The following is a 13,742-nucleotide window of genomic DNA, read 5'->3' as shown; positions in this document are numbered from 1 at the left end:
GGAACATTCGGTCTCAAAGGAGCGCCCTACAAATTACTTACTCCCGAACATACGGATTAAAAAAGGGAAAAACGGTCACTTTCTGATGGATAAACCGGCAGACGCTACCTTGGCGAGAGGGCTGAAGTCATTATTGCCGGTGATGGGAAAAATTAACACCCTACAGCTCCTGTTGAGATACACTGAGAAGGGCACAACATCATTCTGTGATACTCCTGTCAAAAATCCCTCACTTGAGGGGCGCCTGGGTGGCTCGGTCGGTTGAGCGTCGGACTCTTGATTTCAGTTCAGGTCACGATCTCAGGGTCGTGAGATCAAGCCTCTCATTGGGCTCTGCGCTCAGCGGGGAGTCTGCTTGAGATTCTCTCTCTTCCCCTGTCCCTCTGCCCCTTCCCCTGCTCATGCACGGACGTCCGTGCACACTCTCTAATAAATAAATCTTAAAAAAAAAATCCATAACTTGAAGCTAATCGTGAGGGAGCGCCATGGAACTGGCCTGCACTCTCCAAAAATGTCAGTGTCATGAAACACAAAAGCTAAGGAACAGTTTCATATTAGAAGAGATTAAGGAGGGGCGCCTGGGTGGCTCAGATGGTTGAGCGTCTGGCTTTGGCTCAGGTCATAATCTCAGGGTCCTGAGATCGAGCCCCACGTCCAGCTCCCGGCTCAGCAGGGAGCCTGCTTCTCCCTCTCCGTCTCTCCCCCTGCTTGTGCTGAGTCTCCCTCTCTCAAAAAAATAAAAAGTCTTAAAAAAAAAAGAGAGAGATTAAAGACTTCTCAATAGATGCATAAAAAGCATTTGATAAAACCCAACATCCTTTCACGATAAAAACAACCAGGAATAGAACTTCAAGCTGATAAAGCACATCCAAGAAAAACCCACAGCTAATATCGTATTTAATGGTGAATGAGCTTTCTCCCTAAGATCAGGAACAAGACAAGGATGTCTGTTTTTACTACTTCTTTTTTTAAAGATTTATTTATTTGAGAGAGAGAGAGAGAGAAAACGTGTATGCACAAGAGAGCAAGTGAATGCGGGGGGGGGGGGGGCAGGAGGAGAGGGAGGGAGAAGATCTCAAAGCAGACTCCCCATTGAGCATGGAGCCCATCACAGGGCTCCACGAGGGGCTCCATCCCAGAACCCTGAGATCATGACCTGAGTCAAAATCAAGAGTTGGACATTCAACTGACCGAGCCACCCAAGTGCCCCCCACTTTTACTACTTCTACTTGACATATTGGAGGGCAGTGTTGCCCAGCCAGGGCAGTTAGGCAAGAGAATGAATGAATGAATGAATGAAACCCAGACTGGGAAGAAAGAGGTTAAACAGTCTCTATTTGCAGATAACATGACCTTTCATATAGAAAATCCTAAAGTATCCATAAATAAAGTATTAGTAAACAAATGAGTTCAGTAATGTTCCTGGAAATAAGATCAATACACAAAAATCAATTGTGGGGCGCCTGGGGGGCGGCGATGGCTGCACAACAACGTGAACGTGCTTAATGCCCCTCAACTGCAGATTTCAAATGGTTACAAAGGTAACTTTTATGGTTTTCTGTTGTGTTTTTTTTTACCCCCCCAACACACACACACACACACACACACACACACACACACACACACACACATTAAAGAAACATGATAACCTTGGATTGGCTCCTGGACCAAAAAAAAATATTTCCGTAAAGGACGTTATCAGGATCATTGACAAAACCTGGATATGGATTGTAAATCAGATAACAGTATTAAGTCAACATTAAAATTTTCTGATTTTGATAAATGTACTATGGATTTGGAAAAGAACCTCCTTTTCAGGTAAAACGGTAATGAAGAATGCAAGTTACTCCAGATGATGTTGGCAGGGGCAGGATACACAGACACAAACACACGGAAGAGAATATAATAAAGCCAAACATTAACAATTGGAGAGGCCGGGTGAACTCTTTATATAGTCCCTATACCTTTACTGTAAGTCTGAAATTATTTCAAAGTTAACAGTTTTAAAAAAATTAATAGGTCCAAAACAGAACTCTGCTCTCTCCTCAAACCCGCTCCTCCCACAGCTGACCCGTGTGACAAAGTGGCAGCTCTCCCCCTCCCACTGCTCAGACCAAAACCCTTGGAGTCATCCTTGACTCTTCTCTTTCACACACGTTCCAATCCATGTGCAAATCCTACTGGATGCAGCTTCGGAGTATTTCCAGAACCCCACCCCTTCTCCCCAGCTCCACTGCTACCACACTAGTCCGAACACATCGTCTCGCTGGCAAGCTCCTCACTGGTCTCACCCAGAGGGATTCAGTTAAAACATAAGCCAGATTATGTCATCCTTCCGCTCAGAACTCTGATGTCTCACGGTGGCCTACAAGGAGCCCCAGGCTAGGTCCCCACTCCTTCTTAGACCTCATCTCCCACCCTTCTCCCCACAGTCACACTCGCCTCTGGGTGCTCCTAGAACTGGAGCTGGGCACACTCCCCCCACCTGCGTCCAACACTCCCCGGGCATGGCTTCTGCTTGTCCCAAATGTCACTTCCCAGGAGGCACCCTCCTTTCTCTCTTTCGTCACTGCTTTATTCTCCTTCAAGGAACCCACTTCTCTCTCCAAGCCCTGTAGCTACTTGTTCATTCCATTTCCGTCACAAAAACGGCTTCCCCAGGGTGATTACTTTAGTCCAGTGCTGTTTGCCCAGCACCCGGCACAGCGCCTCCCACGGAATGGGTGTCAGTTCTTATCGACAGAGTAAGTACTGGGTGTTGGAAGGTCTGTGTTAGTCCAAAGCGGGTCGGGAAGGGAAAGCCTGGCTGCAGCACAGGTGGCTAGCGTGTTCCTTCAGGGGTCAAGGTGATGGACAGGACCTGATGCACCATGGGGGAGTGAGTGGGTCTGTCCTGACTCCCTCCTCCAACTAATGCCAACAAGAGTGGGTAAGGGGTGCTGCCACCCTGAGGAGGCACCCCTGCTCCCCCAGCCCCTGCCCCTCTCACTGGGCCCCAGGGTGCTACTTGGCTCTTTCTGTCCACTCTTTTTTCCTGAATCTTCACCACCACCCTGCCATTTTACAGGAAACTGAGGCCAGCTGGAAAGGACAGTGACTTGGCTAAGGTGGGCTGTCCCCAGAAGTCCCACCCAACCCCCAGGGGAGCCCCCACACCAGTGACTCGTCACATAAGGATGGCGGGGCCGTCTGACACGACGCCTTTCCGACTGGGGAAAAAAGCCATACTTGGCCTGATGGAAGGAAGCCCTCCCACGGGACCGGGCTAGGCAGCGGGGGAGCTTTTGGGGGAAAGATGCGGGTAGGACCTGAGAACTGGAGGCCCTGGGTGTTCTGCCCGCCTCACTGGGGAGGAAGGGGCGGCCCAGATAAATCCCCCTCCCCTGACAATCAGGGAAGAGGAGGCCCAGCGCTGCCCCGCATCACCCCCCCCCCCCACTGCCCCAGGCATCGCCTCCCCTGCCCACTCCGGGAAGGCGCCCCCGCCGCGGCCGTGGGTCAAGGCCAAATAAGGCTGCGCCCGCGCGCCGCCCCGCCCCGCCCCGCCGCGCGCATTCTTCTGCCTTGTAAGGCCCGCGCCGCCCCGCCCAGCGAGCCCGGAGCCGGACCGACGGCTCGCGGCCCCGCACCGGCTCCGCGCAGCCAGCGAGCGAGCGAGCGAGTGAGCGCCTTCTCCGCACCAGGTGGGAGTCGTGGCCGCGAGGGGCTAGAGGCGGCGGTGTGACGGCCCCATGGACGGGGACACCGGAGGGTCTCAGCAAGGACAGCCCTCATGGGGCTGGGGCTGCGAGCTGCGGGTCACACGGGGTCTCTGGCCGGGGGTGGGCCGCAGGGAGACTGTTCCAGGCTCGGGCAGCTGGTGGTCCTCTGGCGAGGGAACTCTGTCTGGGCCCTGCCCCTTTGCTACGGAGTTACAGACGCCGAGCCCGGAGCTCTGGACGGCCCAGAAGGAGGGGAGGGGGTTGTGGTCACCGGTGTCCCCTGCCCCAGTAAGCGCATGTGTGTCAGGCAGGAAACTGAGCCCTGCAAGGCTCCCTGCGACTCCCCCAGAACTCCTGGGCAGGAGAGAGGGATGGAGACTGGGGTAACCCCACCCCATATACACCAGCACTCTGTGCTGGCACTTGCGGCTTCCCTGTACTGGGCCATCTGCCCAACCGTGCCTGTTGAGTGGGGAGGGTCTGCTGAGCGCTCTGGGGGCTGGACAGAGACCTGGGCTGGGGGACCTCGGTCCCTGCTCCTCCTCTCCTGCCCTCCAGCTGCCCTCAGGAATAAGTCTATCAATAACTCGGCTGCAGAGGTGAGTTTCCTAGCAAGGTGCCTGTCACTACCAGCCATAGGGACCAAGAGATAATGGGAGGACACTGGCCTTGTCTTTGCTGTTACGGGGGGTGGGGGGATTTCAGGCACCAGAAGGGGGGAGGTGGCACCTATTTGCAGCCAGTCCAAACACCAGTTATGTCTGATCCCTAGTGTCTAGGACCTCCAGGAGCAGGAGGGGATGGCTCCAGGGCTAAGGACCTAGCCAGTCTCTGACCCCATTTCCTCAACCAAGCCTAGAAACTGCCTCTGGTCACACCGAGCCCTCAGCTGCAGTAGGCCCACCATGAGCCTCTTAGGACGTGTTTCCTTCTGTGTTCAGGCGTCAAGGACGCCAAGGGCTGGCCATTACCACTCACTGACCCAAGCCGAGCCCGAGTTGTTGGGCTCTATCCCTCTCATGGGCACGCCCCTTCCCTTCTCGGGCGTCACTTCTTAAACTGCACAGGTGAGGTGGGGGGTGGGCCTCACCCTGCCTCCCAAGACTGCCGGGGTGGACAAATCCTACATTCAGTGCTTTCAGCCACGTCATGGCCTCTGGAGCGAAGAGGGTGGGGAGAGGGGGGGCCATGAAGCCAGAAGGGTCCAGCCAGGATCACAGCAGTGGGTGAGATCCTAGCCATTCCTGCCTCTGGCTGTGGGGTCCTCTCTCCTCCAGGCTGAGTCTGCCCTGGAGCTGTGCAGACAGGAGGGTGGTGGCAATAGTGATAACCATCACAGCCTCTCATGGCCGTGGACTACTTGGCTGCCTTCCCCAGGGGCCATGAGTCAAAGTTTCTGGTGAACAATGGGCTCAGGGAAGGACTGGGCCTCTCAAAACACTAAACCCCTGCTGATGCCACCATCCCGCTCTGACCCAGGTCATGGCTGAGAAGGGCTTTTGTCTACCCACCCTGAACCACGAAGAATCACCCAGGGCCAGGTGTGTCTCAGGCCAGTGGGACACAGCAGCCTGTGTGTCATGACTACAGGCAGCTGTGGCCCTGTGGAAGGGAAGGGCCGGGGCTGCCCAGGATCCCTGCTGAGGGTTTAAGAGCTCGAAGACCAAAGTCGGAGAATGACTGGAACAGGGTCATGAGTTATAAAGGCCTGGAGATCATCGAGGAACATTCATAACCACACAATTTGGGGCTAAAAACAGGCAGAGGCTTCCTGGAGGCAGGCCCTCAACCAAGGGCTCAGGGCAGAGAAGAAAGGGGGTGGGCAGTAGTCCTGGGGCCTCAGCCAGGCCCACGACTGCCCCAGCTGAGGGGCACACGGCACTAGGTCTTCAGGGACATAGGCCCCACAGGCCCTGACAGGGGTTCAGGGAAAGCACGCCTTGCTGTGCCTCAGTTTCCCCATCTGTGCAGTGGGGGCAATAGACTGGCTGCAGTTGCCCTCACAGCCATTCATTAAACAATCATCTATTAGCCTATTGGTAAATCAGGGGAGGGAGAGAAAGACCTCTAAGGGCTTACTGTCAAAGCAAGGGTGTGGGAACTGCTCCCCAAGGGGGTGTCTCAAGAACTAGGCTGGAAAAGGAAGGGCATTTGGGGTGAGGGACCAAGAAGGAAAGTCTGGGGTTATCTGGAAAACATCCAGAGGTCCAGCATGGCAGAATCACAGATGGGAAGAAGGACACGGTGAAGGGTGCCACAGTCAGAGAGAAAGGTTGGACGGGGTTCACACAGGGTCTTGAACGCCAGGCTCAGCGGCCCAGACTTGTTCCAGGAACCTTCAAGGGCTTCAAGGTGAAATGACAGGTGGTACAGGTCTGGGTCTCTATGGGATGGGAGAGACTGGCTGGAAGCTAGGAGGCCAGGTCTAGCTAGACAAGGGTGACAAGAAGCTGGGGCTCTCAGCCCGGGGGAGCGTCATGCCCCTACAAGCATGGAAGAGTGAGAACAAATCAGATCTCTCGCCTACCTTAGGGGCTGATCAAGTGTGGACCGGCTGGGGGAGGGGACAATGCCCAGAGCATATGCCTTCCAGAACATCCAGAGCAGGGCGCACAGAGGGATGGAGAGGAGGGAGGAGGAGGAGGAGGACATGACAAGAATGTCAGGAATGCAGGGCCGCCCATCTAGCTCCTTACTGCTGCGGGCAGGAGGAGCCGCCATGAAGCCTCGCAGCCTCCCACTTTCAACCCACCTTGTCACCTGGAGGGGAGAGATGTTCAGTGTAAATGCTATAAAGGATTAAAAGAGAGAAAGCGAGGACAGGTTGGCACCGAACCCAGTCCTGAGTGGCTTACCCGAACAGCCACAGCAGAAAGAGCTTCTCTGTGCCTGGCCCCATTCCAGGGGCTTCTCCAGCACAGAGTCAGTTATTCCCTACTGCTGGGCATTCCTCACATCCCCGCTCCCAGATGAGGAAACTCAGAGAGGTAGAGAAGCTGTTTACGATCCCAGAGCCCACGCCTGTCTGCTTTTGTGACGAGCTGCGTGACAGGAGCCCCAAGCCTGTGGGAAGCCTTGAATGCCAGGCACAGGCACTGACAGCGGGTCTGGGGGAGGCAGGAAGATTCCCAGGCCCAGGGTCATAGGCTCTAACCCCCACACCCACTTCCTGCAGGGAAGCCCCACCCACCTGAAGCCAAGATGTCCAGTAAGCGGGCCAAGGCCAAAACCACCAAGAAGCGGCCACAGCGGGCCACATCCAATGTCTTCGCCATGTTTGACCAGTCCCAGATCCAGGAGTTTAAGGAGGCCTTCAACATGATTGACCAGAACCGAGATGGCTTCATTGACAAGGAGGACTTGCATGACATGCTGGCCTCAATGGGTGAGCAGGGACGGGAGTGGCTGGGGTCTAAGTGGGTCCCGAGGGGGTTACAACTGGAGCCCGCAGTGGGACTGCTTATTGCATAGGGAGTCTTTCCGTGGAGGGACAGGTGGCACCCATCCTGGGGAGCAGCTGCCAGTACTTTCTCCCCTGAACAGAGAAACTGAGGCACAGAGCAGCTGGGCCACTGGATCCGAACCCAGACAGGCTCACTCCAGAGCTGGCCCGCCTCAGGCAGGTTTGTGGTTGAGCAGCCTGGTTGCACTTCAAAGAAAAGGATGGGCGACTGAAGAAAGCTGGAACTGCACAGACTTTCCACTGTATGGATGGCGAACTGAGGCTGGAGGGGAGGCCAGAGTGCCCCACTTCAGAAGTCACCCACATGAGGTCTTAGAGCCTCTCTGACTCCCACGACTTCCCCACAATCAGAATCCTAGAGCTGAAAGGGCTCAGGAACCTCATACAATTCACCACTGCTCAGATGAGGAACCCCCCCAGGTCTCTGGCCCTGCCCCCACGGCCTTCCCCTGTGCTCGCCACAGATACCACCCCCAGTCCCAGTTCCTGGCAGGCCCTTCGTCCAGGTCAGACACTGGCTGGCGGAGAGAGGAAGCCCCCAGCCCAAGCACTGAGGCCAGACAGGCCCGAGTGAGTCCCTGGCCCTGCCCCTCACAGCAGGGCAGCCCCACTCTGCCCATTTCCCTTCCTGTGCAGTGGTGACTGAGGTCCTCGTGTATACGCCCAGGAAGTCCGGTGGGAGGACCGGGCGACCCTGAGTTGGGGGGCTGACATCGGACCCCAGGCATCTACCCAGAAAAACCTGCATTCCTGTTTGTAGCTCTTGTCTGTGGGGCCACAGGTCAGTCGTGGCCTTCTGGTTAAGAACATCATCCTCCGGTTAAAACATCAGAGCAGCAAATAAAAGCGGCAGCAGCAGCTGCAAGGCATCGTAAATCTCAAAGCCATCCTACTGGGTAGATGGGATTATCATTCCCACGTTATAAATGAGGAACAGGGGCTCAGAGAGGTGAAATAATTTGCCTGAGGTCACACAACCACTAAGTGGGAGAGCCGGAATTTGAACCCAGCAGCTAACGAGTCCACCGGGCCAGGCCACCTGCTGTCCTGTGCGTTTTACAACCACTGGTGCTGCCATGTTGACAACTGTCCTAAGAGGCAGGGGACACGAAAGCACAGAGCTGGGATCCAGACTCCAGTCTTTGTGACACCACAGCTCACTGGTTTAACCACTTTCAAAACTCTGCCTGGAATCTGGGGTCTAGCTGCCCAGGTTCAAATGCAGGCTCCACTTCTTACTTGCCGTGTGACCTTGGATAAGTCACCTGGCCTCTGTGCCTCAGGTCCCACACCTGCGAAGCGGGGGTGAGAATGGCGACCTCGCAGCGCGGTGAGGGTAATGCAGTACGGCAGGTGGAGCAGCGGACGCCGCGGCAGCCGGCACGCTGTGGCCCTTCCACCCGAGGGGCCGTGGGTATCTGCACCACAGGCCTTAACTTGTCAAGGAGCCTTGGCGAGCCCAGGGGAGGGAGCAGTCAGAACGCTGGCCACCCCGGCAAGACACTCTACAGTTTACAGAACCTGTCTCCTGCCTGTGGGACTCTCACGGGCCACGAAGGGAAGGGACAGGGAGGCGGGAGGTGACAGGGCAATGACAGCAGGAATGTCCCACCTACCACAGGGAAGAACCCCACCGACGAGTACCTCGAGGGCATGATGAGCGAGGCCCCAGGGCCCATCAACTTCACCATGTTTCTCACCATGTTTGGGGAGAAACTGAATGGCACAGACCCTGAGGACGTGATCCGAAACGCCTTCGCCTGCTTCGACGAGGAGGCCTCAGGTCAGCAGACTCCCACTGGAGGCCTGGGGTCGAGCGCTTCACCCAGGGCACCCCCAAGGATGCAAGTGGGGCTGGGCTGTGCTGGGACTTCAGGGCCCGTGTCCCCAAAGGCCAGAACATTAATCCCCCATCTGCTGGTTTCCGCAGCTGGAACTAGAAAAACTAAGCTGTGTCCTTGCTCTCTTCCCCCAGATGCTAGACCCCAACAGCCCACATCCATCAAGGCTTCCCACATCTTGAGCTCACCTGTTGGCCCAGCACACTGCCTCCACTTTAGACCTTCCCAGAAGCCAAATTGTTCCAGGCCCTTCTGGCCAACAAGGTGCAAAAACCAGCCCCCACCCCCAGACCTTACAAAGGACTTCTGTCCCACAGCTAGTTTGTCCTGGGGATAGGCCAGCGTGACGCCGACAGTGACCTCAGTGTTTCTCGGCGGCCACAGGCCCAATTCAGAACATTTCCTAATTACCTTCATGGTCCCTACCAGGGTGGCGTATTTTCATCCCTATTTTCCAGATCAAACAGGCACAGAGAGCTTAAATAACTTGCCCAGGGTCACACAGCCAGGAAAGAGGGTGAGCATGCAAACTTGGGCAGTGGAACTCTAGGGCTGATGTCAAAGTAAAACATATCCAGCCCCCACACGCAGAGCCCCAAGGACCCCACAGAAACACTGCAGAACCCTCCCTCTGGGGCCCCGGGGAGCTTGAACTGGCAGGAGACCCACTACAAGGTCTGCGAGGACTGGTGGGGGGCCGCGGGGGGAGAGTGTGGGCGTGTCCCAGCCCGAGTCCCTGTCCTGGCCCTGCCCCCAGGTTTCATCCACGAGGACCACCTTCGGGAGCTGCTCACCACCATGGGTGACCGCTTCACAGACGAGGAAGTGGACGAGATGTACCGAGAGGCACCCATTGATAAGAAAGGCAACTTTAACTACGTGGAGTTCACCCGCATCCTCAAGCATGGTGCCAAGGACAAGGACGACTAGGCCTCCCCAGCCCCCCATGCCCAGGCCCCTGCCCCACTCTCCTGCTCCCCACATTCACTGTGCTCCATGCCCGTGACCCCACAGGACCCTCTTAGGGGATACTCCCTCTGAGCGGCTAGGGGCCCAGCTTCCCATGGAGGAACAGGCTGAGAGCGTGCAGTGCCAGGCAAGGGGCGCACAGCCAACGTGAGCCCGGTGTTCCACCATGACCCCGCCCCCCGAGAGAGGACTGTCTTCTCGGGAGCTGGGTCTCATGGCTGCTCCCCACGGGATGGGCCCTGTGTCCTGTCGGACACAAGTTCACTGCACCCCCACGCAGGGCATGACAGCTCTTTCCCAGCCACTGCCACTGCCACAAAGCTCAGCAAGGTCCCTTCTGAGAGGACAGGATGCCAGAGCCCTCCTCTGTGCCCTGCCCAGCCACCCCACCGGGAATGTGATCCAGAAGATGCATGGAGGGTGGATACTGGGCCTAGGGGAGGCAGAATCTCGAATAGAAGTCTCAGCACCGCTTTGGGTCTATGCGTCTGTTGCTGGGGTGAAACAGAGGAGCTCTTAGTCCCTAAACACCTGCCCTCTCCTGTCCCTAGTGGCTGCCCAGACCCCCACCTCCTCCCAGCCAGGGAAAGGCTCCCTGAGACCAGACCAGCAGTGGGGGGCAGACAGAGGTCCTTCAGGAAACAGTCCTCGAGAGAGAGGCCCAAGTGGGGAGGACCCTCAGGAATCACATATGTCAATGGGGGGTTCTGGGGCACCAGGAAGACAGGGGTAAAGGTCACCCAGGCTTCAGGACTAGAGCCTGGATCTCCAGGAACACCTCAATGCTCCTGGAAAGCCAGGTGCTCCTGGAAGAACAGGGAGGCTCTGGGAACAGGGAGGAGGGTGCATCCCAGAAGCTCCAGGCGAAGGTAGGCATGAACGGGTTTAAATGATTCGCTGAGGTCGGCTCCAGGCAGCCACCACGTGTGTTCTAGGCTGGGCCCTCTGCATCTGCAAGGTCAGTTCAGCCACGTGACCGGTTTTCACATGGCACACAAGGTGGGCAGGGCTGGGATCTCTGTTACACCTGAATGATGGGGACACTGACGACGGCACCCGGGGCACAAGAGGAACAGAAATACTAGTTGAAAGAACAGATAGCTAAGAGGGGCAGGGACTACCTGAGGTCACCTGGTGGATCTGGGGCAGAGGGAAGGCTGGACCCCAGCCTCTAGATCCCCCCAGAGCTCAGACCTGGGCTAGACACATCCCACTAGACCCTAGCAAAGGTCGGGGAGCAGCTGCTGGGCCCGCTGTGATCCTGCTGCCTTCCCTAAAGGTCACCCATAGCCAGCCAACCACAGCACACAGCAAAGGTCCGAGATCCGAACCCAGGGAGTGCTGAGCACTAAAAGGACCATGTATTGGCTGAGAAGCGCCCAATTTCCCACAAGCCTCTGCCCTACCTCAGTACCAGGCCCCTCCCAGCCAGGCCCTGGCCCTCCCAGGCAACCCCATGAACCCCATGAAACACCCCCTCTCTTGTCTCCAAATGGAGCTCCACGAGTCCCTGATCTCCACTCCAGAGGGAGCCAGCCCCAAACAAGTCCTGACCAGGCCCAAATACCACGACAGACTCTGTCTGAACATGCCCTCAACCCCAGCCCTAGATGGAGGGCTGCTCACTGCAGCTAGTCCCAAGGAAGGGACCAAGGAGTGGGGCAGGCTGTGGGCGTCCTCTGGGGACCCCCAGAGCACTGGCCACACATGCCCCGCATCAGGGTCACAGGGCACTCTGCAGGGCCACTGTGGCACCAAAAGCCTTTCTGGAAGATAGCAGGGACAGGGTTAGAAACAAGCCTCCTTGGGTTCTGACCCCTCGGTCTGCAATCCTGTCACAGGCCTACTCCCCCTTCACCCCGGAGAAAGGGACAGATTCACGCCTGCTTTGGGGGGACAGAACCCGTCCAGCCTTACTGGTTTCTGAGCTGGCGTGGGCCTGACCTGATGAGATCCAGAGGATGGGGCAAGGGAAGTGTTCTGTGTATGGAAGGGCAGGACCAGCACGTGGGGGGAACATGCAGGAGTGGAGCTCGGAGGAAGCAGTGTGAACAAAGTCTGGGAGCAGAAAGGCATAGAGCACATTCAGAAGCCAGGAAGAAGGCAATTTTCTATTTGTGAGCTAATTTATTAAAATCCTAGCAGCTTTTTAGAAAAGCAGCAGCAGCTACTGTTTTCTCTCTCACAGGCAACATTTACAGATAACAGTGAAACATGCCCAGAACTTTCAAAGTCTGGCACAAAACTCAGAAACCACAAAGGAAAAGACTGATGCATTTAAATCCATGAAGACCATCTCTTGGGGCGCCTTCCTGGCTCAGCAGGTAGAGCACATGACTCTTGATCTTGGGGTTGTCAGTTCAAGCCCCACATTGGGTATGGAAATTACTTTGAAATAAAACCTTAAAAACAAAAAAAATTCCATAAAAACTAAAAAAAAACACAACAACATAGGGAGGGGCACCTGAGCCGCTCAGTCGGTTAAATGTCCAACTCTCAATCTCAGCTCAGGTCACGAGCTCAGGGTTGTGAGATCCAGCCCGTCGGGCTCCATGCTGGGTGTGGTGCTTGCTTAAAATTCTCTGCCTCCCACCACTCACTCACTCTCTAAAAAAAAGAAGAAGATGTGGTGTATATATACATACATACACACACATACACACCCTGGAATATTACTCATTCACAAAAAAGAATGAAATCTTGCCATTTGCAACAACACGGATGGCGCTAGAGAGCATTGTGCTAGTGAAATTAAGTCAGGCAGAGAAAGACAAATACCACTGACTTCATGCATATGTGAAATTTAAGAAACAAAGGAGCAAAGGGGGGAAAAAAAGAGAAAGACAAACCAAAAACCAGACGCTTAACTATAGAGAACAAACTAATGGTCACCAGAGGGGAGGTGGGGGCGGGGAAGGGTGAACCAGGGGAAGGGGACTCAGAGCACACTTAGCAGGGTGAGCAGCGAGTACCATATAGAACTGTGGAATCACTATATTGTACACCTGAAATTAACAGAACACTGTATGTTAACTATATTGGAATTAAAATTTTAAAAAATAGGAGAAAAGAGAAAGCTGGAGTTTTCTTCTATGTATTGGTGAATTTGAAGCAGTGGTTAAAAATCTTCCTACAGGGGCTGGCTGGCTCAGTTGGAAAAGCGTGTGACTCTTGGTCTCCAGGTTATAAGTTCAAGCCCCATGCTGGATATAAAGATAACTTAAAAATAAAATCTTTAAAAAAAAAAACGCAACTTCCCACAAAGATGACACTAGGCCCAGATAATTTTGTAGGGTATGAGCTACCAAACTTTCAAGGAACAGATCACCCCAATTACATAGACTATTCCAGCATAACTATGGTACAAAAAGCAGACCAAAATATTATCAGGAAAGAAAATAAGAGGTCAGTTTCACTCATGAATTTGGGGGTAAAACTCTTTTATTTATTTATTTTTTAAAATTTTGTTTGTTTATTTGTCAGAGGGAGAGAGACAGCAAGAGAGGGAACACAAGCAGGGGCAGAGGGAGAGGGAGAAGCAGGCTTCCCGCTGAGCAGGGAGCCTGACACAGGGCTCAATCCCGGGACCCTGAGATCACAACCTGAGACGAAGGCAGATGCCTAACGACTGAGCCACCAAGGCGCCCTGATGCAAAACTCTTATGCAAAATATGAGCAACCCAAATCTAACAGTGTATTTAAGAAAAGAAAAAAAAAGTGGGCACCTGAGTGGCTCAGCCGGTTGACTGTCTGCCTTCAGCTCAGGTC

General features: G+C 54.9%; 1 protein-coding gene across 2 annotated transcripts; it reads left to right on the top strand.

Annotated features, from left to right (window-relative positions):
* Positions 1–3,539: 3,539 nt before the first annotated feature.
* Positions 3,540–13,044, top strand: MYL9 (myosin light chain 9). Of its 2 annotated transcripts, XM_026503429.4 has the most exons (4): positions 3,540–3,683; positions 6,877–7,086; positions 8,786–8,947; positions 9,763–13,044. In XM_026503429.4, exons 2-4 carry the CDS (start codon positions 6,903–6,905, stop codon positions 9,933–9,935), a joined length of 519 nt encoding a protein of 172 aa, XP_026359214.1. In that variant the 5' UTR covers positions 3,540–3,683; positions 6,877–6,902; the 3' UTR covers positions 9,936–13,044. The 2 variants fall into 2 exon arrangements, with proteins under 2 accessions (XP_026359214.1, XP_057168526.1); XM_057312543.1 differs by having other exon boundaries at positions 3,576–3,683; positions 8,786–13,044.
* The last annotated feature ends 698 nt before the right edge of the window (positions 13,045–13,742 follow it).

The sequence above is a fragment of the Ursus arctos genome, unplaced genomic scaffold (assembly GCF_023065955.2).
Source record: "Ursus arctos isolate Adak ecotype North America unplaced genomic scaffold, UrsArc2.0 scaffold_16, whole genome shotgun sequence".
NCBI classification, from domain to species: Eukaryota; Metazoa; Chordata; class Mammalia; order Carnivora; family Ursidae; genus Ursus; species Ursus arctos.
This window is presented reverse-complemented; position numbering and strand designations above follow the sequence as displayed.